This window comes from Hemiscyllium ocellatum, chromosome 6 (genome assembly GCF_020745735.1).
Source record: "Hemiscyllium ocellatum isolate sHemOce1 chromosome 6, sHemOce1.pat.X.cur, whole genome shotgun sequence".
Lineage (NCBI taxonomy): Eukaryota > Metazoa > Chordata > Chondrichthyes > Orectolobiformes > Hemiscylliidae > Hemiscyllium > Hemiscyllium ocellatum.
Genome location: NC_083406.1, coordinates 1,812,719 through 1,836,263, shown reverse-complemented (window position 1 = coordinate 1,836,263; position 23,545 = coordinate 1,812,719). Strand labels below are relative to the sequence as shown.

Below are 23,545 nucleotides of genomic sequence, written 5' to 3'. Positions count from 1 at the left end.
CGGCTGTATTTAGAATACTGTGTACAGTTCTGGTCGCCACATTACTAAAAGGGTGTGGATGCTTTGGAGAGGGTGCAGAGAAGGTTGATGAGGATGTTGCCTGGTATGGAAAGTGCTAGCTATGAAGAGAGGTTGAGTAGGTTAGGATTGTTTTCATTAGAGAAAAGGAGATTGAGGGGGGACCTGATTGAGGTTTACAAAATCATGAAGGGTATAGACAAGGTGTGTAGAGATAAGCTTTTTCCCAGGGTGAAGGATTCAATAATGAGAAGTCACTTTTTCAAGGTGAGAGGTGAAAAGTCTAAGGGGGATACACGTGGCAAGTACTTCACACAGAGGATGTCAGGCATCTGGAATGCGTTGCCAGCAGAGGTATTAGGGCCAGGCACGGTAGATTCATTCAAGGAGCATCTGGACAGATGCATGAGTAGGTGGGGAGCAGTGGGATACAGACACTTAGTAATTGGGCAATAGGTTTAGACAGTGGATTTGGGTCGGCTCGGGCTTGGAGGGCCGAAGGGCCTGTTCCCCTGGGCTGTTAATTTTCTTTGTTCTTTGTTTTATTTTATAAACTGAGAGAATTGGTACAACTGTGATATTAAAGTATAAAATTGAAATGTAGATAAGTGAGGAAAGTGTTGCATCTAAAAATAAAAGTGACTTCAGGAAAACAATTGTATTGTTACTCAGTTGTCCAGCTCTTTTCCGTTGCATCATTTTCCCATCATTGTTACTCCCATTGAAAATAAGTCTAACCACATTATAATTTGGCTCAATGACTAGGTAAAGTGCAAAGAAACCATCCAGTATAGCTAATTAGACCCAGATATATGGTGATGCTTCATAGAACTAGATACAATAATAGCACCTGGAAAATTAGCCTATGAAGACATTTGGAAGAAATGATCTGCGGTAAGAGAAACACTTTACTCACAAAAGGAGATGGAATTTGTAGCAGGTCATTCGATGGACTTGTCTGGACTATTTCTTTGATATCTAAATTATGTTGGAGAAGAAAAGCAGTTTTAAAATTTTTAAAAAATATTTCAGCTTGGATTTTCTATAAGTAATCAAGCATCAATGTAAGCTAAACTAATATTTTGAGATTATAATGAGGTTTACAAAGAGATCTGGGTGTTCTTGTACACCAGTCAATGAAGGTAAGCATGCAGGTAGAGCAGGTAGTGAAGAAGGCTAATAGCATGCTGGCCTTCATAACAAGAGGGATTGAGTACAGAAGCAAAGAGGTTCTTCTGCAGCTGTACAGGGCCCTGGTGAGACCACACCTGGAGTATTGTGCGCAGTTCTGGTCTCCAAATTTGAGGAAAGACATTCTGGCTATTGAGGGAGTGCAGCGTAGGTTCACGAGGTCAATTCCTGGAATGGACGGACTACCTTACGCTGAAAGACTGGAGCGACTGGGCTTGTATACTCTTGAGTTTAGAAGACTGAGAGGGGATCTGACTGAGACATATAAGATTATGAAAGGATTGGACACTCTTGAGGCAGGAAACATGTTTCCGCTGATGGGTAAGTGCCGAACCAGAGGACACAGCTTAAAAATACGGGGTAGACCATTTAGGACAGAGATGAGGAGAAACTTCTTCACCCAGAGAGTGGTGGCTGTGTGGAATGCTCTGCCCCAGAGGGCAGTGGAGACCCAGTCTCTGGATTCATTTAAGAAAGAGTTGGATAGTGCTCTCAAGGATAGTGGAATCAAGGGTTATGGGGATAAGGCAGGAACTGATTAAGGATGATCAGCCATTTTCATATTGAATGGTGGTGCAGGCTTGAAGGGCAGAATGGCCTACTCCTGCACCTATTGTCTATTAATTATCAGGTGTGGTTACCTGAATACCATAATTTATGCCTATGATCCCGCCTTAACCCCAATATTCCCATCAGTACCACAGCTCCACTTTTGCCTCAAAGTCCTGGAGGAACAACTCAGAAATTGAAATACATGGACCTCCCAGTAGCACAGTGAATACATGTACCATATTACTCAGTAGCATCGTTACACAGGACTCAACACATAAACGCAATGGCTACAAGAGCAGGTCAGAGGCTAGGAATACTGCAGCGAGTAACTCACCTCCTTACTCTCCAAAGCCTGTCCACCATCAACAAGGCACAGGTCAGGAGTGTGATGGAATACTCCTCACTTGCCTGGATGAGTGCAGCTCCAATAATACTCAAGAGGTTTGCTGTCATCCCTTGATTGGCACCACATTGGCACCATATCCACTTCCTCCACCACTGATTTTCAGTAGCAGCAGTGTGTACTATCTACAACGTTCACTGCAGAAATTTACCAAAGATCCTTAGACAGCACCTTCCAAACCCACAACCACTTCCATCTAGAAAGATATATGGGAATACCACTCACCATCCTGACTTGGAAATATAATGTTCCTCGATGGGTCAAAATTCTTGAATTCCCTCCCTCATGCCAATGTGGGTGAATCCACAGCAAGTGGGCTGCAGTGGTTCAAAAAGGCAGCTCACCACCACCTTCTCACGGGCATCTATGGACAGGTGATAAATGCTGGCCAGTCAGCAACGCCCACATCCCACAAAATGGATAAATAGAAAAAAGTACATCAGGGTGTTCCACATGTCAAATGTTAGGATAGGTAGGCTAGTCTCAGACAAAGCATAAGTTCTGTAAAAATGGTAATCCTCACTGCATTTGGGTTGGCAATGTGGGGCAAATTGATTAGAGCTCCCAATTTTGATGGCCATTCAAAGATGGACATTGAGGAAGGCCAGGATTAGAACGGCTTAAATACATTTCATTGATGAAAATTTTGGTAACATACAACTTCAGGTGACAACCCTAGCCAGTGTCACAGCCTTCAGAGGAGGGTTAAAATAAACAAGTATTTCAGCTGCTGTGTCAGTAACCTGTATTGTTTTTTGCATGATTCATTGAAAATAACATTTGTTAAATTTATATTCCTTATCATTTCACCATTACCAATTGAATTCCACATAGACACCAGGAATTTTGGGACAGTCTTATGATCTTTCTATTCCAGTATTGGTCCTTAATCAAGGTGCACTTGATCAATGTGGATAAAATTAATGTAAGCCTCATCATAGTATAAGCAATTCATTCTTCCTTTTCAGATAACCCAATTAACTTCCACACTAACAGTCTCAAGAGGAAATCCTAGCCAATTTGGTAATTTAAGTTTATGGTTAACTCTAAGTTCAATGCTGAATGAATGGGCTAAATATAGTAATTAGGCAAAGTTCATAAGGACTACCATTAATATCTGTCAATACTAATACATAGGTTTATCTCCATTATAGAGATTCTGGATGCATGAGTTGATGTTCTCTTCATTTCTCACACTATTCACCATATCCCCATAAACTACTTGAACCTCAATAATTCTTTCTCTAAAATTATCCACCTCCAACTGCATTTATTAACTTTAAATCATTATACTGATTACATATAGCTTGGGGAAAGGCAATGAGGCAGACCTTCATAACTACCACAGTCTTTAACGGGAGCTGAGACACGCTGTTGGTGTCATTCTACATAACACACTTGCTATCTGATGACCCCACAACTATAGTAGTGGCATCCCTATTTCTCAGCAGGACAGAGATTACTGACTAACTTGCCTGTCAATTGAGGCATTCAAAAGATAATTATGCAGTTTTTAAAGAAAAGAAGAACAATTTGCAGGCTTGTGGGGATGAAGCAGGAAAATGGCACTAAATAGCTGTCTGTTCCAGGCACAGTGGACTGTATGGCCTTAGCCTCTGTTGTAACAGTTCGGTGATCCTGTGGTCCCCTCTCCAGACAAGCACTGCTGTAAGTGACTGGAAGCAAATATCAATAAGGTTGAATGCTAAGCCATTGTGCAAGGATTTGGATCTGATCACTGAAAGCTTGGTTAACAAGATAAGTTTTGAGTTTTAAGTTAATAAATGCAGTTGGAGATCAATAATTTTAGATAAAGAATTACAGAGGTTCAAGTAGTTTATGGGGATATGGTTAACAGTGTGGGAAATGAAGAGAACACAGACTCATACATCCAGAATGTTGAAAGGAGCCTCCAGTCTTGAACTTGAAGATATAGTGAAATTATGTTATGGACGGATTGGATAATGAAGACTTTAAATTCAAAGGGCTGAGAGACACTGCTTCATTAATTTTAATTGTATGTTAAAGCACAACTAATTGCTATGCTATCTATAAATATTTATTATAATGACAATTGACATTTTACAGCAAAGTTATTCAACAAAGTCTATTTAAAAACAGCCTCTACAAACTACAGAACCTATCATCAAAATGATTGTTATGTCTCCCAATCAAAGCAGGATGACTTTTTCCATTTAAATGCGTTGAGTGGATGACAATCACATCTCCAAATCATGAGTGAATGACAGTTACAAAAAACAAGCTGATACATTTTGTGGCAAAATATCACAAATGGGATATTTACAGATAAACTGTGTGTGAAATCAATTCCAGTCACTTTCAATAATGCAATCTCCAGATGGAATTAACAGGGGTCCTTTCCAAAAATCTCCACTCTGGTAGCTGATTGGTTGTGCCAATGCTGAAGGAGCTGGGGCAGTTATACTGGACAGGCAGAGAAAAGCTCCAGCTCATGTTACTGCAAGTTTCATACACAAGCTTTAAACAACAGCATGCATCCACAATATTGGAAAACAGCATTAAAAAAAATTAACAAAAATATCTCATCAAAGTTCAAACAATTTTGGGAACTTTAAGTCATTACACCTTAAGTTAGGTTTGAGTTGTATATGTGTGAGTGCAAAACTTTAACTGAAGAGTTCCTGGATTAATTTACTTACACTGCAATCTTTGATTGAGACGGTCTAATGACTGAAGCAGCTGTTGTTCTTCAAATGACAGTGCGCTGAGACCTAATTGTTGAACTTTGTTTTGAAGAAAACTGTATCGTTGAGTCTCTATTGTCTCCATAGCCGAAAGGATGTCACTGTCTAGAGCAGAAGTTTCAACCATGTTTTCTGCCAGCATAAATTGTTCAGTGCTTTGTGAAACTGCTGAGAAGATAACAGAACAACAATTAATCTGTCAGGCTTTTTAAATTCTAGCTTTCATGCTACCAAGTACTTTTAAACAACGTGCTCAGATGTATTACAACTCCTCTGGTTCAGATGGGATTTAAACCCAGGACCTTCTGGATCAGAGGTAGGGCCACTACTCTGCACCACGAAAATACCTAGCTTTCACGCTACTAATACATAAGTTGAAAGTTAGGAAACCTGGTCACAAATGACAGTTAAACAGAAAATTAGTGCAAAGTGGTACTTTAAATTCCTTTACTAAGCAAAACTTTAAATAGAAATGAAACTTTATAATTGTTTATTAATCTTGTAAACAAACGGCTTGTAAAGGAGGAAGCAAGACCTGGTCAATCAGTCCAGTCCAGTTCAGCACGGGCAGTGCAATACCCTTTCTTTAACCTCCTTCCTGACATTTTCATGTTAAAAGTGATTCGCTTGTACTTCTTTCAATCTGGTATACTGCATTTGCTGTTCACAATGTTTATAATGGTGAGACAAAGCACAGATTCAGTGACCATTTTGTGGAACAACTCCATTCATTCCCCAAGCACAACCCTGGGCTTGTCATTTTAAATTCTTAGCACCAATCTGAATGACCTCTCTCCTCAGCAACCCTAACAAATACCTTCCCCTTTTTGCTCTGACTTGATCTCTTAACTCCCAGTCAATATATCCTGCCTTTGCACTTGCTTAAAATCTGCTACACTGATAGCTCTTTCAATTAAAATACTTTCTAATGTTAACATGACTTTTCTCTCTTTACAGATGCTGGTCGACTTACTGAGTATTTCCAATGTTTCCTGATTTTATTTAATGTTATATTTAATCCTAGTCTCTACCTTCTATCTCATAACCATTTATCAAGCCTTACCACAAGTTCAATTCCATTCACAAGTGATAACATTTGTGGATAACTTAATCAAATCTCATCTGAAATATAAAGAAACAAAATCTACAGCTGTTTCTTTATCCATAATGTCAGTGAACACCTCAAAATGTTAATAAACTATTCATATTTGATCTACTCGTTACAAATCCAAGCACTGTTGAAATCACTAAAATAAACACACAAATCTTAAAGGAATGAAGGCAAAACTTCAAAACCCACATTAAAGTAATAGTGCATTGAATTTTTAAAAAATAGTATTTCAGATTTACTTGCTGGACAGAAAGAAGGACAGTCAGTTCCCTTCCACTAAATAAAGCTACTTTTTGATTGGTCAGATAAACCAATGTGCAGACAATACCAGACACTATATCTATGAAACGTTATTATCTTTGAACTTGTAAGCACTCAGAGAGTGTGGTATTAGTGAAAGAATGCAAATGTTCAAAATAGTCTGCACTCGATAAGCCAACATCTGTTTTCTTTTTGTAAAATATAAATGGCACCTTCTTCAGTGTTTTGAGCAGCATTTATTGTTAGGACTGGATCAAAAGTACTTGGAAATGGACTAATCTGGATGTTCTGTAAAACAAAATTAATTTATAACATCAGTAAGATATGGTAGAAACTAAAGTAACAGTAATTGTATCAAATTACCAGCAATTTTGTTCAATAAGATTCCCTTTCATAAATCTTTCAAATAGTTAATGTTGATAAGCTACCAGAGAATTCAAACATTGACTACAACAACCATAATTAATTTACTTTTTAGACTATGGAGATTATGTGGCTTGTCATATTGCATCCAATTCAGTTTTTAATCTAATTGTTTTAAATATATTTCTGATGTAGTTTTGCATTGCATTGTGAATGTTGTAAGGGGCATCAGAGGATACACTTACATGTGCAGCAGAAAATTTAAAAGAACAAAATAATTCCACCAATAGTTCAAAGGCTTCTGTGAATCCACTTTGGTTAGAATCGCAAAAGTATTTAAGTTATGCAGCTCTCTATGTGCAGATTATTTTCATCTCCTAGGCTGTTTTGTCTCTCTATATTGCAAATCATGAGAACTACTGTTGTGGAGTTGAGGTTTGGCAGCAGGTGTGGAAGTGGTCAAGTAGTACATGGGCACAGTGGGTTGGCATTTCTTGCATGATTACATGATTGCCAGTACTTTACAAATGCATACACGAGACAACAGTGAATTTTGTAGCAGGATTGGGCAGGAGGTCAGGGTAAGCATTCTGGATATTTACAGGATACGCAGACAGGCAGTAATTTTCCTTAGATCTCAAGCACCATCTGTGCTCTCAGTATGAACATTTACAGCAAAAGATTCTGGCCCTTCCACCTTTAACCAGCTAGACCTCCACCTTTGGCCAGTTCTTTGCCTTATGTCCACTGAACTGCAGTCATCTCTCTGGTCATCCCCCATTCCAAAGTTCACAAATATGGCTACTTCCTCTGGTGAAGCCACTTACATGCAATCATTAATCTGAAAGCATGCATTTCTTGTTCATGGGGAACTTAGAAGTGGAACTAAATTCTGATGAACTGGCATGTTAATGACCGTGTAAGACACTGATGTTTCCTGTTGGTAAGCTCAGTGCACCTTGACAGGTCAGAAAACCACACTATAAACTTTCATCCTGCTATTGGCCCTTTGCCCAATTAAAATATCTTTGCTTCCTCCTCCAGAGAGCAGGACAATATTCCATCTGTGGTGATGGTATGGGCTTTATATCTTGATCACATATATCTTTACATCTTACCATACTCCTCTAGCACCGCCTTGCAACACCTCACCCTAATTAATCTCTCATTTAATATTCTTATGCTCTATTGTCCTCCAAGTCCCAGCTTGAGTTTCTCCCCAAGATGTCCTTCTTCTTTTCCTTGACTCCTCTTCTCCTCCATGATTTCAATTTCCTTCATATATTATCTCGTCCTTGCTCCTCTAAATTCAATAAAGGCAAAATGCTGTGGATGCTAGAAATCTGAAGCAAACACAGAGAATGGATTTGGATGTGAGCTTAAGAGGTACAGTTAGTAAGTTTGCAGATGACACCAAATTGGAGGTGTAGTGGACAGCGAAGAAGGTTACCTTGGATTACAACGGGACCATGATCAGATGGGCCAATGGGCTGAGGAGGGGCAGATGGAGTTTAATTCAGATAAATGCGAGGTGTTGCATTTCGGGAAATCAAATCTTAACAGGACTTATGCACTTAATGGTCAGGTCCTAGGGAGTGTTGCTGAACAAAGAGACCTTGGAGTGCACGTTCATCGTTCCTTGAAAGTAAAGTCGCAGATAGATAAGATAGTGAAGAAGGCGTTTGGTATGCAATCCTTTATTGGTCAGAGTATTGAGTACAGGAGTTTGGAGGTCATGTTGCGGATGCACAGGAAGTTGGTTAGGCCACTGTTGGATTATTGCGGGCAATTTTGGTCTCCTTTCTATTGGAAGGATGTTGTGAAACTTGAAAGGGTTCAGAAACGATTTATAAGGATGTTGCCAGGGTTGGGTGATTTGAGCTACTGGGAGAGGTTGAATAGGCTGGGGCGGCTTTCCCTAGAGTGTCGGAGGCTGAGGGGTGACCTTATAGAGGTTTATAAAATCATGAGGGGCATGGATAAGGTAAATACACAAGGTCTTTTCCGTGGGGAGAGGGAGTTCAGAAATAAAGCGAATAGGTTTAGGGTGAGAGGGGAAAGATATAAAAGAGACACAAGGGGCAACTTTTTCACACAGAGGGTGGTGCATGTGTGTAATGGGCTGCCAGAGGAAGTGGTGGAGGCTGGTACGATTGCAACATTTAAAAGGCATTTGGATGGGTATATGAACAGGAAGGGTTTGGAGGGATATGGGCCAGGTGCTGGCAGGTGGGACTAGATTGGATTGGGATATCCGGTTAGCATGGACGGGTTGGACCGAAGAGTCTGTCTCCATGCTGTACATCTCTATGACTCTATCTGGCAGCATCTGTGGAGAGACAAACTGAAGAACAGTCACAGTAGACACTATTTCTCACTCCACGGATACTGCCAGACCTGCTGAGTTTCTCCAGCTTTCTCTGTGTTTGTTTCATTACACACTTCAATCCCCCCAAATAATTACTTCCACGTTAATTTATGATCATACCCATGACTCATTTCCAATGGACTCTCTAATCCTATGTATGTTTTACTCCCTTGAATTCCAGTCACTCCCTGGCACAGCACATATCAATGTATGCTCACTTCCATCCAAGGATCACAAACTTCAGCACATCATAAAATCACTACAGCATGGGAAAAGGCCATTCAGCCCATCAATCCACTGATGCCTCTAAAAGAGCATCCCTCCCACACCCAAACTCCCACCCCATCGTTGTAACTCTGCATTTTTCATGGCTCGCCCACCTAGCCTGCATATCCCTGGACAATGCAGGGCAATTTACCATAGCCAATCTATCTAAACTGCACATCTTTGGATTGATCTGATCTGATCTGATCAGTACCAAGTGTAGCTGACTATTGGCAAACCTGACAGGACTGCATCAGGTTCCATAGCCTCAATCCTCCTTCAAAACTGACTTGAGGTTTAATAAACTAAATTTCTCAAGGAAGCCCCAGAATTCAATGTGGGGGACTAAAACTTATATTTATACTTAGTCAGTCTTGCTGACATTTGGGGTTCTTTCAATTTATTAACGGCACATCTTTATTTGGTTAAGATTATATCCAATACTAAATTCTGTTATTTCCATCATTGTGAACTCTTATAAATTATTTATTTGATGCAGCTTTCTGTTATTCAGTCAAAGCAGCATTAAATTCATTCATTTTATGGAACAGCATAGTGATAAAGTTATTGGTCTAGTCCCAATGAGCCAACTAAGGTTCTGGAGACAGGAGTTAATATACTTGAAGGCAGCTGGGGGAAATTAATTTTGGAAATGAATCCATTGAATGAAATACTTCATGCAACAACCAGATTGTGATAAAATCCATCTGGTTCATTAATGTCCTTTTGGAGAGGAAATCTTTTGTCTTTACCTGGTCTGACCAACGTGTTACTACAGAAGCACAGCAATGTGATTGACACTTAAATCCCCATTGAAATGATCTAATAAGCCATTTAGACAATGAAAACAAAACTCAGATAGAAATATTGAAATTGAAGGAAACCAGACAGCGTACACTCGATAAACCAGAGTAAACAATCCAAACAACAAACGCAGACCCTAGGAGGGCCACTGTACAAACACCTGGGAACATACAGAATGGTAACAGTACAGAAAGAGGCTATTTGACTCACAATGTCTCTGCCAGAGCTATTCAATTAGTCCCATCTCAGTCTTTCACAGACCACATAACTGAGCCTCCACAGACCCTGGGACAGATTCACTGCCCTCTGAGTGAAGAACTATCCCCTAATCTCAGGTTTAAAGGGTCTGCCCCTTATTTGTCTATGTCTCCCAGTTCTCGACCCTTGGCCACCCTGCACCTTTCCTGCTCGTCCATGTAGGAATTTTGTATCAAACACTGAGAATGCTGAAGAAATGTCTCTTTGTGTGGAGTTTGCACATTCTCCCCGTGTCTGCGTGGGTTTCCTCCGGGTGCTCCGGTTTCCTCCCACAGTCCAAAGATGTGCAGGTCAGGTGAATTGGCCATGCTAAATTGCCCATAGTGTAGGGGAATGGGTCTGGGTGGGTTACGCTTTGGCGGTGTGGACTTGTTGGGTTGAATGGCCTGTTTCCACACTGTAAGTAATCTAATCTAACTTGAGAGGCCCGATGGGAAGGCAGGAGTAGACTTTAAAAGCTTACCTCAGGGGTTCAGCGTTCTTCATTTTCTCAGCATAGGTTGCAGCGGGAGGAGTGGCAGCAAGTTGCAGCGGGAGGAGTGGCAGCAAGTTGCAGCGGGAGGAGCGGCAGCAAGTTGCAGCGGGAGGAGTGGCAGCAAGTTGCAGCGGGAGGAGTGGCAGCAAGTTGCAGCGGGAGGAGCGGCAGCAAGTTGCAGCGGGAGGAGCGGCAGCAAGTTGCAGCGGGAGGAGCTGCAGCAAGTTGCAGCGGGAGGAGCGGCAGCAAGTTGCAGCGGGAGGAGCGGCAGCAAGTTGCAGCGGGAGGAGCTGCAGCAAGTTGCAGCGGGAGGAGCGGCAGCAAGTTGCAGCGGGAGGAGCTGCAGCAAGTTGCAGCGGGAGGAGCGGCAGCAAGTTGCAGCGGGAGGAGCGGCAGCAAGTTGCAGCGGGAGGAGCGGCAGCAAGTTGCAGTGGGAGGAGCGGCAGCAAGTTGCAGTGGGAGGAGCGGCAGCAAGAATCAGAGTCCCAGCAGAAGGTAGGAGTAAAGTTTAAAATCTCACCTCGTGCACAGGCAGAGCTCACATTGAGCAGGAGTGGACACTGGGCTGCTGGGTAAGTGAGGCTTTATATTTGGGTGGTTGCTTTACCCGAAACACTACCGGTAAGTGTCTCCCACCCATCCTCCTCCTCTAACCCCAAAAACAGGTTCGGTGTGTCAGTATTGATAAGGTGACTAGTCTTTTTTTTCCCTCTCTTTTAGTTTGTTAGTAGGCCCATTGGGAATTCAGAACAGTGGGAATGGGGATTAGGGCAGCTGAGTGTTCCTCCTGCAGAATGTGGAAGGCAAGGGTCACCACGCGTGTCCTTACCAACTTCATCTGCAGGAAGTACACCCAACTCCAGCTCTTCGAAAACAGCGTTAGGGAACTGGAGCTGGAACTGGATGAACTTCTGATCATTTGGAAGGCTGAGGGGGTTATTGAGAGGAGTTACAGGGAGGTCGTCTCAACTCAGGTACAAGAAAAAGGTAGGTGGGTTACTGTCAGGGGACAGAAAGGGAACTGGCAGGCAGTGCAGAGATCCTCTGTGGCCATTTCCCTCAACAATAAGTATACCATTTTGGATAGCGTTGAGGGGGATGACTTACCAGGGAAAAGCAGTGGGGCACAAGTCTCTGGTACAGAGTCTGTCCCTGTTGCTCATAAGGGAATGGGGAAGAGGAGCAGAGCATCAGTCATTGGGGACTCCACAATTAGGGGAACAGATAGTAGGTACTGTTGGAATGAGAGAGACTCACGGTTTGTGTGTTGCCTCCCAGGTGCAAGGATTCGTGATGTCTCTGATCATGTTTTCGGGATCCTTGCTGGGGAGAGGGTGCAACCCCAATTTGTGGTCCACATAGGCACCAACGACATAGACAGGAAGAGAAATGGGGATTTAAGGTAGAAATTCAGGGAGCTAACATGGAAGTTTACAGCTAGAACAAACAGAGTTGTTATCTCTTGTTTGTTACGTGCCACGTGCTAGCGAGGTGAGGAATAGGGAGAGAGAGGAGTTGAACATGTGGCTGCAGGGATGGTGCAAGAGGGAGGGTTTCGGATACCTGGATAATTGGGGGTCATTCTGGAGAAGGTGGAACCTCTACAAACAGGATGGTCTTCACCTGAACAAGAGGGGTACCAATATCCTGAGGGGAAAATTCCTAATGGTCTTCGGGTAGGTTTAAACAAATTCAGCGGGGGCGGGGGGGGGAATCTAAATTGTAGTTCTAGTATAGAGAAGGTTGAAAGTAGGGAGGTCTAAAGTAAAGTTTGCAAGACGCCACTGGCAAGCAGGAAGTTGATTTGAAGTGTGTCTATTTCAATGCTAGGAGCCTCTGGAATAAGGTAGGTGAACTTGCATCATGGGTCGCTACCTGGGAATTTGATGTTGTGTCCATTTCAGAGACATGGATAGAGCAGGGACAGGAATTGTTGTTGCAGGTTCTGGGATTCAGGTGCTTCAGTAAGAACAGAGAAGATGGTAAAAAAGGGGGTGACATTGCTAGTCAAGGACACAATTACAACTGCAGAAAGGACGTTCGAGGATTCCTCTACTGAGGTAGTTTGGGCTGAGATTAGAAACAGGAAAGGAGAGGTCACCCTGTTGGGAGTTTTCTATAGGCCTCCAAATAGTTCCAGAGATGTAGAGGAAAGGACAGCAAAGATGATTCTCGATAGCAGTGAGAGTAACAGGATAGTTGTTATGAGGAGTTCAACTTCCCAAATATTGGCTGGGAATACTATGGTTAAAGTAATCGAGATGGGTCAGTTTTGTCCAATGTGTGCAGGAGCATTTTCTGACACAGTATGTAGACAGGCCAACAATGGGCGAGGCCACATTGGATTTGGTACTGGATAATGAAACCGGTCAGATGTTAGATTTGGAGGTAGGTGACAAATTTGGTGATAGTGACCACAATTCAGTTATGTTTACTTTAGTGATGGAAAGGGATGGGTATACACCAGAAGGCAACAGCTATTGCCAGGGGAAAGGCAATTACGATGCAATTAGACAAGGTTTAGGATGGGGAAGGAAACTGCAGGGAATGGGCACAATAGAAATGTGGAATTTATTCAAGGAATAGCTACTGGGTGTCAGACAGGGAGGATGTTGTCGAGCGCAGGAGCCGTGGTTTTACTAAGGAAGTTGAATCTCTTGTCAAGAGGAAGAAGGAGGCTTATGTTAGGATGAGATGTGATGGCTCAGTTAGGGCGCTTGAGAGTTACAAGGTAGCTTGGAAAGACCTAAAGAGAGAGCTAAGATGAGCGAGGAGGGGACATCAGAAGTTGTTGGTGAATAGGATCAGGGAAAACCCTAATGCCTTCTATAGGGATAAAAGAGATAAAAGAATGACTAGGGAAAGATTAGGCCAATCAAATATAGTAATGGGAAGTTGTGCATGGCATCAGAGGAGATAGGGGAAGCATTAAATTAATATTTTTCATCAGTATTCGCACTGGAAAAAGGTAATGTTATTGAGATTAATGCTGAGAAAGAGGCTGCTAGACAAGATGGGTTTGAGTTTCACAAGGAGGAGATGTTAAAAATTCTGGGAAGTGTGAAAATAGTTAAGTCCCCTGGGCTGGATGGGATCTATCCTAAGATTCTCGGGGAAGCCAGAGAGCAGATTGCTGAGCCTTTGGCTTTGATCTTTATGTCGTCATTGTCTACAGGAATAGTGCCAGAAGACTGGAGGATAGCAAATGTCCCCTTGTTCAAGAAGGGGAGTAGAGACAACCCTGGTAATTATAGACCAGCGAGTCTTACTTTGGTTGTGGGTAAAATGTTGGAAAAGATTGTAAGAGATAGAACTGTTAATCATCTAGAAAGGAAAATGTTGATCAGGGATAGTCAACACGGTTTCGTGAGGGGTAGGTAGTGTCTCACAAACAAAGTAAAAAATGAGGTCTGCAGATGCTGGAGATCACAGCTGCAAATGTGTTGCTGGTCAAAGCACAGCAGGTTAGGCAGCATCTCAGGAATAGAGAATTCGACGTTTCGAGCAAAGAACATTTATAGCTCAGGAACAGGCCCTTCGGCCTCCAAGCCTGAGCCGACCCAAATCCACTGTCTAAACCTATTGCCCAATTCCTAAGCATCTGTATCTCTCTGTTACCCACTTTATGTATATGAGAGAGAAAAGTGGCCCAGCACTGACCCCTGTGGAACACCACTGGTCACCTTTCTCCAGTTCGAGAAACTCCCTTCAACTACTACTCTCTGTCTCCTGTTGCTCAACCAGTTCTTTATCCACCTAGCTAGAACACCCTGCACACCATGTGACTTCATCTTCTCCATTAGTCTACAATGGAGAATCTTATCAAACGCTTTACTGAAGTCCATGTATATGACATCTACAGCCCTTCCTTCATTTATCAACTTGGTCACTTCCTCAAAGAACTCTATTAAGTTGGTAAGGCATGATCTCCCCTGTGCAAAACCATGTTGCCTATCACTGATAAGTCCATTCTTTTCCAAATATAAATAGATTTTATCCCTTAGCACCTTCTCCAGCAACGTTCACACCAGGCTCACTGGTCAGGAGTTATCTGGAATATCCCTACTACCCTTCTTGTACAAGGGACAACATGAGCAACCCTCCAGTCCTCTGGCACCTCACCTGTGTTTAAGAATGCTACAAAGATATCTATCAGGGTCCCAGCTATTTCCTCTCTCATCTCCCTCAGCAACATGGGATAGATCCCATCCAGTCCTGGGGATTTATCCACCTTAATATCCTTTAGCCTACTGAGCACATCTTCCCTCCTTATGTCAACCCGATCCAGAGTAAACAAACTTCTATCTCTAATCTCAGCGTTCATCACTTCCCGTTCCTCAGTGAACACTGATGCAAAGTAATCATTGAGATTCTCACCCATTTTCACAGGTTTGACACACAACCTTCCTTCCTTACCCTTAAGTGGACCAACCCTTTCTCTGGTTACCCTCTTTTTTTCTTATATAAAAATAAAAGGCCTTGAGATTCTCAGTAGTTCTGCTTGCTAAAGTTTATTTCATCACCCCTTTTAGCCTACTTGATTCCTCATTTAAGAGTGGTCCTACTCTCCTGATATTCCTCCAGGGCCAGCTGAGTCCTTGGCTGCCTGGACCGTTTCCTCTTGGCTAGTTGCATGATTTCTCCTGTCATCCACGGTTCACGAAGCTTGCCTTTCCTATCCCTTGTTTTCAAAGGGACATGGCTATCCTGTGCTATTTTCAACCTATCTTTGAAAGCTTCCCACATATCAAATGTGGACTTTCCTTCAAATAGCTGTGTTCAATATACATTTCCCAGCTCCTGCCTAATTTTGATATAATTCGCCTTGGCCTAGTTTAGTACTCTCCCCTTAGGACCACTCTCAACTTTGTCTACAAGTATTCTCAAGCTTACAGAATTGTGGTCACTATTCCCAAAGAAATCCCCCACCGCAACTTCTACCACCTGGGCTGGCTCACACCAGGTCCAATATGGCCCCTTCCCTAGTTGCATTATTGACATACTGCTCTAGAAAACTTTCCTGGACCATCTTTACAAATTTTGCCCCATCCAGACCTCTTGACACTAAGCGTATCCCAGTCAATGTTGGGAAAATTAAAATCTCCCATCACCACTACCCTGTTGCCTCTACATCTTTCTATAATCTGTTTACCTATTTGTTCTTCTACCCCACGCTCACTGTTGGGAGGCCTGTAATACAGCCCCAACAATGTAACTGCACCCTTATTATTTCTTAAACTTTATTGAGTTCTTTGAGAAGGTGACCAAACAGGTAGATGAGGGTAAAGCCGTTAATGTGGTGTATATGGGTTTCAGCAAGGTCTTTGATAATGTTCCCCATGGTAGGCTACTGGACAAAATATGGAGGCATGGGATTGAGGGTGATTTAGCGATTTGGATCAGAAATGGGCAAGCTGTATGAAGACAGAGGGTGCTGTTTGATGGGAAATGTTCATCCTGGAGTTCAGTTACTGGTGGTGTACTGCAAGGATCTGTTTTAGGTCCACTGCTGTTTGTCATTTTTATAAACAACTTGGATGAGGGCATTGAAGAATGGGTTAATAAATTTGCGGAGACACTAAGGTTGGTAGAGTTGTGGATGTTGTAGGTTACAGAGAGACATAGATAAGCTGCAGAGCTGCGCTGTGAAGTGGCTGATAGAGTTTAATGCTGAAAAGTGTGAGGGGATTCACTTTGGAGGGAGCAACAGGAGTGCAGAGTACTGGGCGAATGGTAAGATTCTTTGTCGTGTAGCTGAGCAGCGAGACCTCGGTGTTCATGTACATAGAATCCTCAAAGTTGCCACCCAGGTTGATGGGGTTGTTAAGAAGGCATATGGTCTGTTAACTTTAGTGGGGGGATCAAGTTTCGGAACCATGAGGTCATGCTGCTGCTGTACAAAACTCTGGTGTGGCCGCACTTGGAGTATTATGTACAGTTCAGGTCACTGCATTATAGGAAGGATGTGGAAGCTTTGGAAAGGGTGCAGAGGAGATTTACTAGGATGTTGCCGGGTATGGAGGGAAGGTCTTACGAGGAAAGATTGAGGGATTTGAGGCTGTATTCGTTCAAGAGAAGGTTGAGAGGTGACTTAATTGAGACCTATAAGATAATCAGAGGGTTAGATATGGTGGACAGTGAGAGCCTTTTTCCGAGGATGGTGATGGCTAACACAAGGGGGCATAGCTTCAAATGTAGGGGTGATAGATATAGGACAGATTTCAGAAGTAGTTTCTTTATTCAGAGAGTAGTAGGGACGTGGAACACACTGCCTGCAAAGTTGTAAACTTGCCAACTTTATCGGCATTTAAATAGTCATCAGGTAAGCATATGGACAAGAATGAATAGTGTAGGCTAAATTGGCTTCAGATTGGTTTCACAGGGCGGCTCAACATCATGGGTGATGGGACTGTAGTGAACTGTAATGTTCTATGTTCTATGTAAACTCAGCAAATCTGGAAGCTTGTCAGAGAGAGAAACAGGATTAATGATTCGAGTCTGGTATGACTCTTCTTCAGAATAGAATTTTGTCTGTTTGAATGAGATTACCCCTCATTCTTTTCAAATTTAGAGAATACAGGCTCAGTTTAGTTTACTGTTCCCTAAAGAACTCTCAACTCCAGGATGAACCTTTATTGCATAATTTCTGTGACAAGGATGTCTTTTCTTAGGTATAGTGACCAAAATGGCTCACTGTACACTATATGTTATTGTCTCATGAAGGCTCTATATAAATGTATTAAGACATCTTTACTGCTATACTCAAGTCCTCTTGTTATGAAGGCCAACATATCATTTGCCTTCTTTTAGCTTGCTGTATCTACATGGTAACTTTCAGTGATTTAAGAAAATTCACATCCAAGTTCAACACTTCCCATTTTAAAAAAAACTTACATTTCTGTTTTTCTTACCAAAGTGGGATAACCTCACATTTCTCCCCAACATATTCCTCCTGCCAAATTCTTTCCTCAGCCACTTATCTTCTCCAAATCCCCTTGAAGCATCTTTGCATTCTCCTCACATTTCCCACTCCCATCTACTTTTTTGTCTCTGCAGACATGAGAATATTGCATTAAATACCCACATGCAAACTACTGATTTAGGTGATGAATAGATGGGGCCCAAACAGCTCTGTACTCCACCAGTGGCTCTGTGGTTAGCACTGCTGCCTCACAGCGCCAGTGATCTGGGTTGAAATCTTGCCTCGGGTGACTGTGTGGAGTTTGCACATTCTCTCTGTGTCTGTGTGGGTTTCCTCCCACAGTCCAAAGATGTATAGGTTAGGTGAATTGGCCGTGCTAAATTGCCCGTAGTGTTAATGCATTAGTCAGAAGGAAATGGGTTTGGTTGGGTTACTCTTCGGAGGGTCGGTGTGGACTTGTTGGGTCGAAGGGCCTGTTTCCACACTGTTGGGAATCTAATCCTAATCCTAGTTACAGGCCACCAATCTGAAAATCATCCATTTACTCTTGCATTCTGTCTGTTAAGCAGTTCTCAATTCATGCCTGTATTCCTCCCCAATCCCAATGCTTTCAGCTTGTTCAGTAATCTGTCCTCTTTATCAAAAACCTTGTGAAAATCTAAATCTACCGTATCCACCAACTCACCTTTCTCTGGTCTGCTAGTTGTATCCTCAGAAAAACTCTAAAAGGCTTGTCAAACACAAATTTCCTTTCACAAACCCGTTTTGACTCTGCACAATCTTATCATTATTTTTAAGCATTCTCTTACTGGGTCTTTTAGCGTTCTTCCTGTGACCATTTTAGGCTGACAGGACAGTAGCTCCTTGGTTGCTCTCTTTTGCCCCTTTTCTTAAATAGTGAGATTACATTTGTCACTTTCCAAACTGTAGGGATGATTCAGGAGTGTAAAGAATTTTGGCAGTTTGCCATTAATGCAACTAGAAAGAAACCACTTGCAATATTTTGAGATGCAGATCATCAGGTCGACAGGTATCCGCATTTTTAAAATTAATTGATTATGGGCATCACCAGTTCGGTCAATGCTTTTGCCCAAAGGGCAGTTAATAATCAACCAGTAGAACAAACAGTTTGGAGAGTCTGCTCTGCCATTCAATATGATCATTGGCTTCAACTTCCTGCCTGTGTCTTATAACCTTTGGAAACCAAAGATCTTCCAAACTCAGTAAATCTTTCGAACTCTGTGACTCAGAAGCGATGGAGGTGGGGGTCACAGAATACAGTTAAGGCAGAGGTAAATAGATTCCTGATTCACAAGGGAGTCAGTGGTTACTGGGATAAGCAGGAATGTGCAATTGAGGCCATAATCAGATTAGCTATGAACTCATTGAATGATGGAGCAGGTTAGAGGGATTGCTTGGCCTATTCCTGACTCCAATCTGTACGTATGCTTATATGTTCACTACTCTGTTTTTTTGTACACAGGTGCAGGGTTAGACTATTTGCTGCCCTTACTCTCCTAGGTGGTACTGGTTCTGGGTTTGGGAGGTGTAATTGAAGAAGTCTTGATGAGTTGCTGCAGTATATTTTGTAAATGGTACACACTGCTGCTTCTGTGAGCTGCTGCTGGAGGAAGTCAAATTTAAATTGGTGAATGGGGTGGCAATCAGGTGGAGCTCTTTGTCTTGGATAGTGAGGAATCTCCTGTGTATTCTTGGAGCAGACTTCATCCAGACAAGTCATAGAGATGTACAGCGTGGAAACAGACCCTTTGGTCCAACTTGTCCATGCCGACCAAATATCCTAATCTAATCAAGTTCATTCACGCTCTGTGTGAAAATGTTGCTCCTTAGGTCCTTTTTACATCTTTCCCCTCTCACCCTAAATCTATGCCCTCTAGTTCTGGACTCCCCCACCCCAGGGAAAAGAACTTGCCTATATATCCTATCCATGATGTATCATTTTATAAACCTCTGTAAGGTCCGTGGAGGCTTTCCCTAAAGAGTGCTTACATGCACCTTTTCATGGTAGATAGGGTTGGAGGTGTAAGGAAATGAGTTGCTTGGCAATGAATTCCCAACGTGTTCCCTGCTCTTGCAGCCACAATATTTACATGGCTAGTCCAATCAAGATTCTGGTCAATGGTAACCAGCAAAATGTCGATAATGTGGGATTCAGAATGGTAATGCCACTGAATGTCAAGAGGTACAGTTAGATTCTCCTGTGTTGGAACTAATCATTGCTTATCTCTTCTGTGGTGGTTCTTCTATCTAAGGAGTTGTGAATGGTACTGAACATTGCACACTCATCACTGACCATCTCTACTTATGCTGGAGTGAAGATAATCCTTTAAGTAGCAAATGAAAATGGTTAGGCCTGGGACTTAATGCTGAGGAACTTCTGCAGGAACGTTGTTTCCCTGTGCAGGGAATCTGTAACATGGGGCACAGTCTCAGGATAAGGCCCTTACAATACAGGATTAAGCTGAGGATAAAATTCATCACACAGAGAGTTATGGATGTTCAGATTTTAGTTAATAGAGATGGAAGAGACAAACTTTTTAAGCACATTAATAGATGTGGGAGTGGGTGGGAAGTGGAGTATAGACTGTAGATCAACCATGACTATGGTGAATGACCAAGTAAGCTCAACTCCTCCTATTTCATATATTCCAGTGTTTAAATCAAGTTTATTATTTCTGATTATAGAAACTTAGAAAATCAAAGCATGAGTAGGCCATTTGGCCCTTTGAGTTTGCTCTCTCAATCACTATGATCATGGCTAATCATTCTATCCGGTACTCCTGTTCCCCTTCCTCCCTGTACACTTTGATCTTTTTAGTCTAAAAAACTATATCTAACTCCTTCTTGAAAACATTCAATGATTTGGTCTCAATCTCTTCTGTGACAAAGAATTTCACAGGCTCATCACTCTCTGGGTGAAGAAATTTCTCCTCATCTCAGTTCGAAATGACGTACCCTTCCACTGTGAGCTCTGGTTTTGTACTCTCCAGAATCAGATGGACATTTTCATGGGTTCGGCCAGCCCATCATTAATTGTACATTCAAGCAGTTATTTGACAACAGGCTAAGTGGTTTCTAGTACCTTAGTTTTAAACTTAATTTTTCTTAAATAGCTTAGTAACATGCACAGATTACCAATCTAAAGGAATTGTTTCAAAATAGATTAGGCATTGGAAGATTATATTTGAAGCCTTTGCCATGTTTTCACCTACTTACTTGAAACCATGCGGTTCTGAAAATATGGTAATCTTTAGTGCCATTATTTACCAGCTTCCTTCTATACACATGGTTGGAACAGGAAAAATTCAAAATAAATTGCTACCTTTTCCATTGTTACATTGTCATCAGTTTCATTGTTAACTGTTTTACAGCAGTATTTTGGAAGTGAAATCTGTTTTATAGTCCTCCCTCAGAACCAAATTTTATCGACAAAAAATATTTCAATAGATCACTTTTAATTAATGTGGGAAAATTTTACACAGTAATATTATGAAGGTACCTGTCTTGTTTGATCAGATTTATGTGTCGAACCAATATTCATTCTTCTCTGCTGAAGAAGAGCTCGATGTTTTATTCCATTGCTATGTGTATCCATGGGGTGATTTCTTCCAGCAAATGCTTCAGGAAGTAAAAATATAACAATCATTAACAGTGGAAAATGCAAGATATACTTCACCCAAATCACCCAATCCATCAGTTTGATACATTCTGGTGTACTAAACATTTGGCATGACAATTCTCAACATTAGAACGTTTCTCAATTTCTTTTCTGCATCAGTGATATTTCCTTGTTTCATCTTTAAGTTTATATTCTGGAAGTGAACTAGAAGTTAGCACGATTCTATAACATACAAGTGGACAAACAAAAACCAATGTCTACTCAGTACAATCAATTCTCTTAACTCACTGCTTTGAGTTAAATTTTAATGTCATGTTTCCAAGATAAACACCAAAATGAGCATTTTTCTCAGTGTCTTATCTTGTTTTTTCAATCCTGTTATGTTCTTTGTGCAATACTGGATGCAACATTTTATTTTCCAACTCCATATTTTAAGCAATCTTAATTATTATACATCTTAATTTATAACAGCTTGCTAATTAGAGAAACAACAGATCTGCAATATGTGACCCAACATCGATCAATAGCACGGTCATGCCAAATATATTGAAGGGACACAATCTGTCAAAGGTGAAAATTTTCCAAGTTTCTTACAGATGTTTTAAGTATTTATATCAATATTCCATATCAATTGTACAGACTTATGTGCTCTATAAGATTAATATTATTAAACTAATGTCACTCTATGTAGCTATTTCCCAGAGTTTTTGCACAGCTTCCACTAAAGCTGCAATAAAACATTCATTGTTAAGTTCAATAGATCATTAATTGTTAAATTAATATTTTAAGCTTTTTTATTCTTTATCTCTAGGTTTCTGGTGCAAAGTGCCAAAAGGACAAACAGATTAGATGGTTAAATGTGTGGCTTAAAAATTCCAGGGAAAGGCAGGCAACTTATGGAAAGAGGCAAGGAACAACCTCCTTTTATGCAAATACAAAACTGATCGGCAGGCTGGAGGTGTGTGTTGTTTATGAAGGTGTAGGTGTGTACTGTACCTTTAAGAGAGCAAGGTAGCTAGCAAGGACTGACTGAAAGCACAGAGTGTGCTGAACAATCTAAAAGTGTAACATTTGGTTGAAACAAATAGCTGGAGTTGTATTGCCATGGAACAAAAACAAATTCAAATTTGGCCAATCTGTTTAAATTATGCCCCAGATATCAAACTCCAATCGAATTTGAATTTAATTGTCTTGGATGACATCAAACCAATGACATGATCCAATGTGTTGGGGTATAAACATGGACATTTTGAACAGTTAGAGGGAGAACAGTAAAGAACTGCCAAGCACCAATTGCCAGCTGAGTAGCTCTCTGAAAGGTGTCTGTCCATTAGAAACCTGTGCAGCAGAACATTGAAGCCAACCTAGAGAAACTTACAGAGAAAGTTCAACATCCGAAGATGACAACTGGGTTTGAAAGTGATTTGCTGTAAATTTCAGAGGGAATTTATCAGACTAGAATTGTAGAATGGGAGGTAAAAGATAGGTTTAAAAGAAAGGAGTTGTAAATAGCTGTTGATCTGAGAAAATTGCGACACACAGTCAGTTTAAATTAACCTAAAAATAATAAGAGAAAGAAGACATATGTGAGTGTAGTTTATAAGGTTCCAACTGTAGTTTTAGTCTCGAGCAGGGAATAAGTCAGAAAACTAAAGGTAACAGGATTAACACAGGCATCATTTTTTTTGTGGTTTAGGGAAGGGTGGGAGGTGTGGGGGAGAGAGGGGAAGTAGGAATGGTGTCCAATCTTGATATTGACTGAAACCAAATCCTGTGAAGCAAAGACTAAGATGGCAGTAATTTTTTTAAAAAAGTTTCAGAAGATGTCACTCTCACTGGCAAGGCCCAAATGGCATGTTGGCATTCAATTTAAGGGCATTTGAGAACACAAGTAAAGATATCTTATTGCAGTTGTACAGAACCTTGCTTGAGATCACAGCTGGAGACTGTACAGTTTGGGTCTCCTTATCTAAGGAACAATGTATTTGCCATAAAGAAAACTTGCAGTTTGCTTCGAATGACCTCCATGTCTGTTACTTGTTAACAATCTCTCAGGATATACTCCACATCTCCCTCTGTGCACCATCATGATACATCTCTGGTCGGCATATAGTTCGCTGCTGCATCTCAATGCTACACTTTGGAGCGCACCAGCAACTAGCAGTGAAAAGCTAATGCAAGGACACTTT

The 23,545-nt window shown here is 41.4% G+C and overlaps 1 protein-coding gene across 6 annotated transcripts in view; it reads right to left on the bottom strand.

Annotated features, from left to right (window-relative positions):
* Positions 1 to 23,545, bottom strand: part of cep126 (centrosomal protein 126) — a 116,272-nt gene that overhangs the window by 4,557 nt on the left and 88,170 nt on the right. For 3 of the 6 annotated variants that reach the window (XM_060825768.1, XM_060825770.1, XM_060825773.1), the window contains 4 exons: positions 21,237 to 21,355; positions 6,475 to 6,550; positions 4,846 to 5,058; positions 935 to 996 (listed from right to left, as the gene is read on the bottom strand). In XM_060825768.1, the coding sequence (XP_060681751.1) occupies positions 935 to 996; positions 4,846 to 5,058; positions 6,475 to 6,550; positions 21,237 to 21,355 (470 nt within the window). Of the gene's footprint in view, positions 1 to 934; positions 997 to 2,389; positions 2,529 to 4,845; positions 5,059 to 6,474; positions 6,551 to 21,236; positions 21,356 to 23,545 lie in introns of those variants that run through there. The other 3 variants (XM_060825772.1, XM_060825771.1, XM_060825774.1) reach the window with 3 other exon arrangements.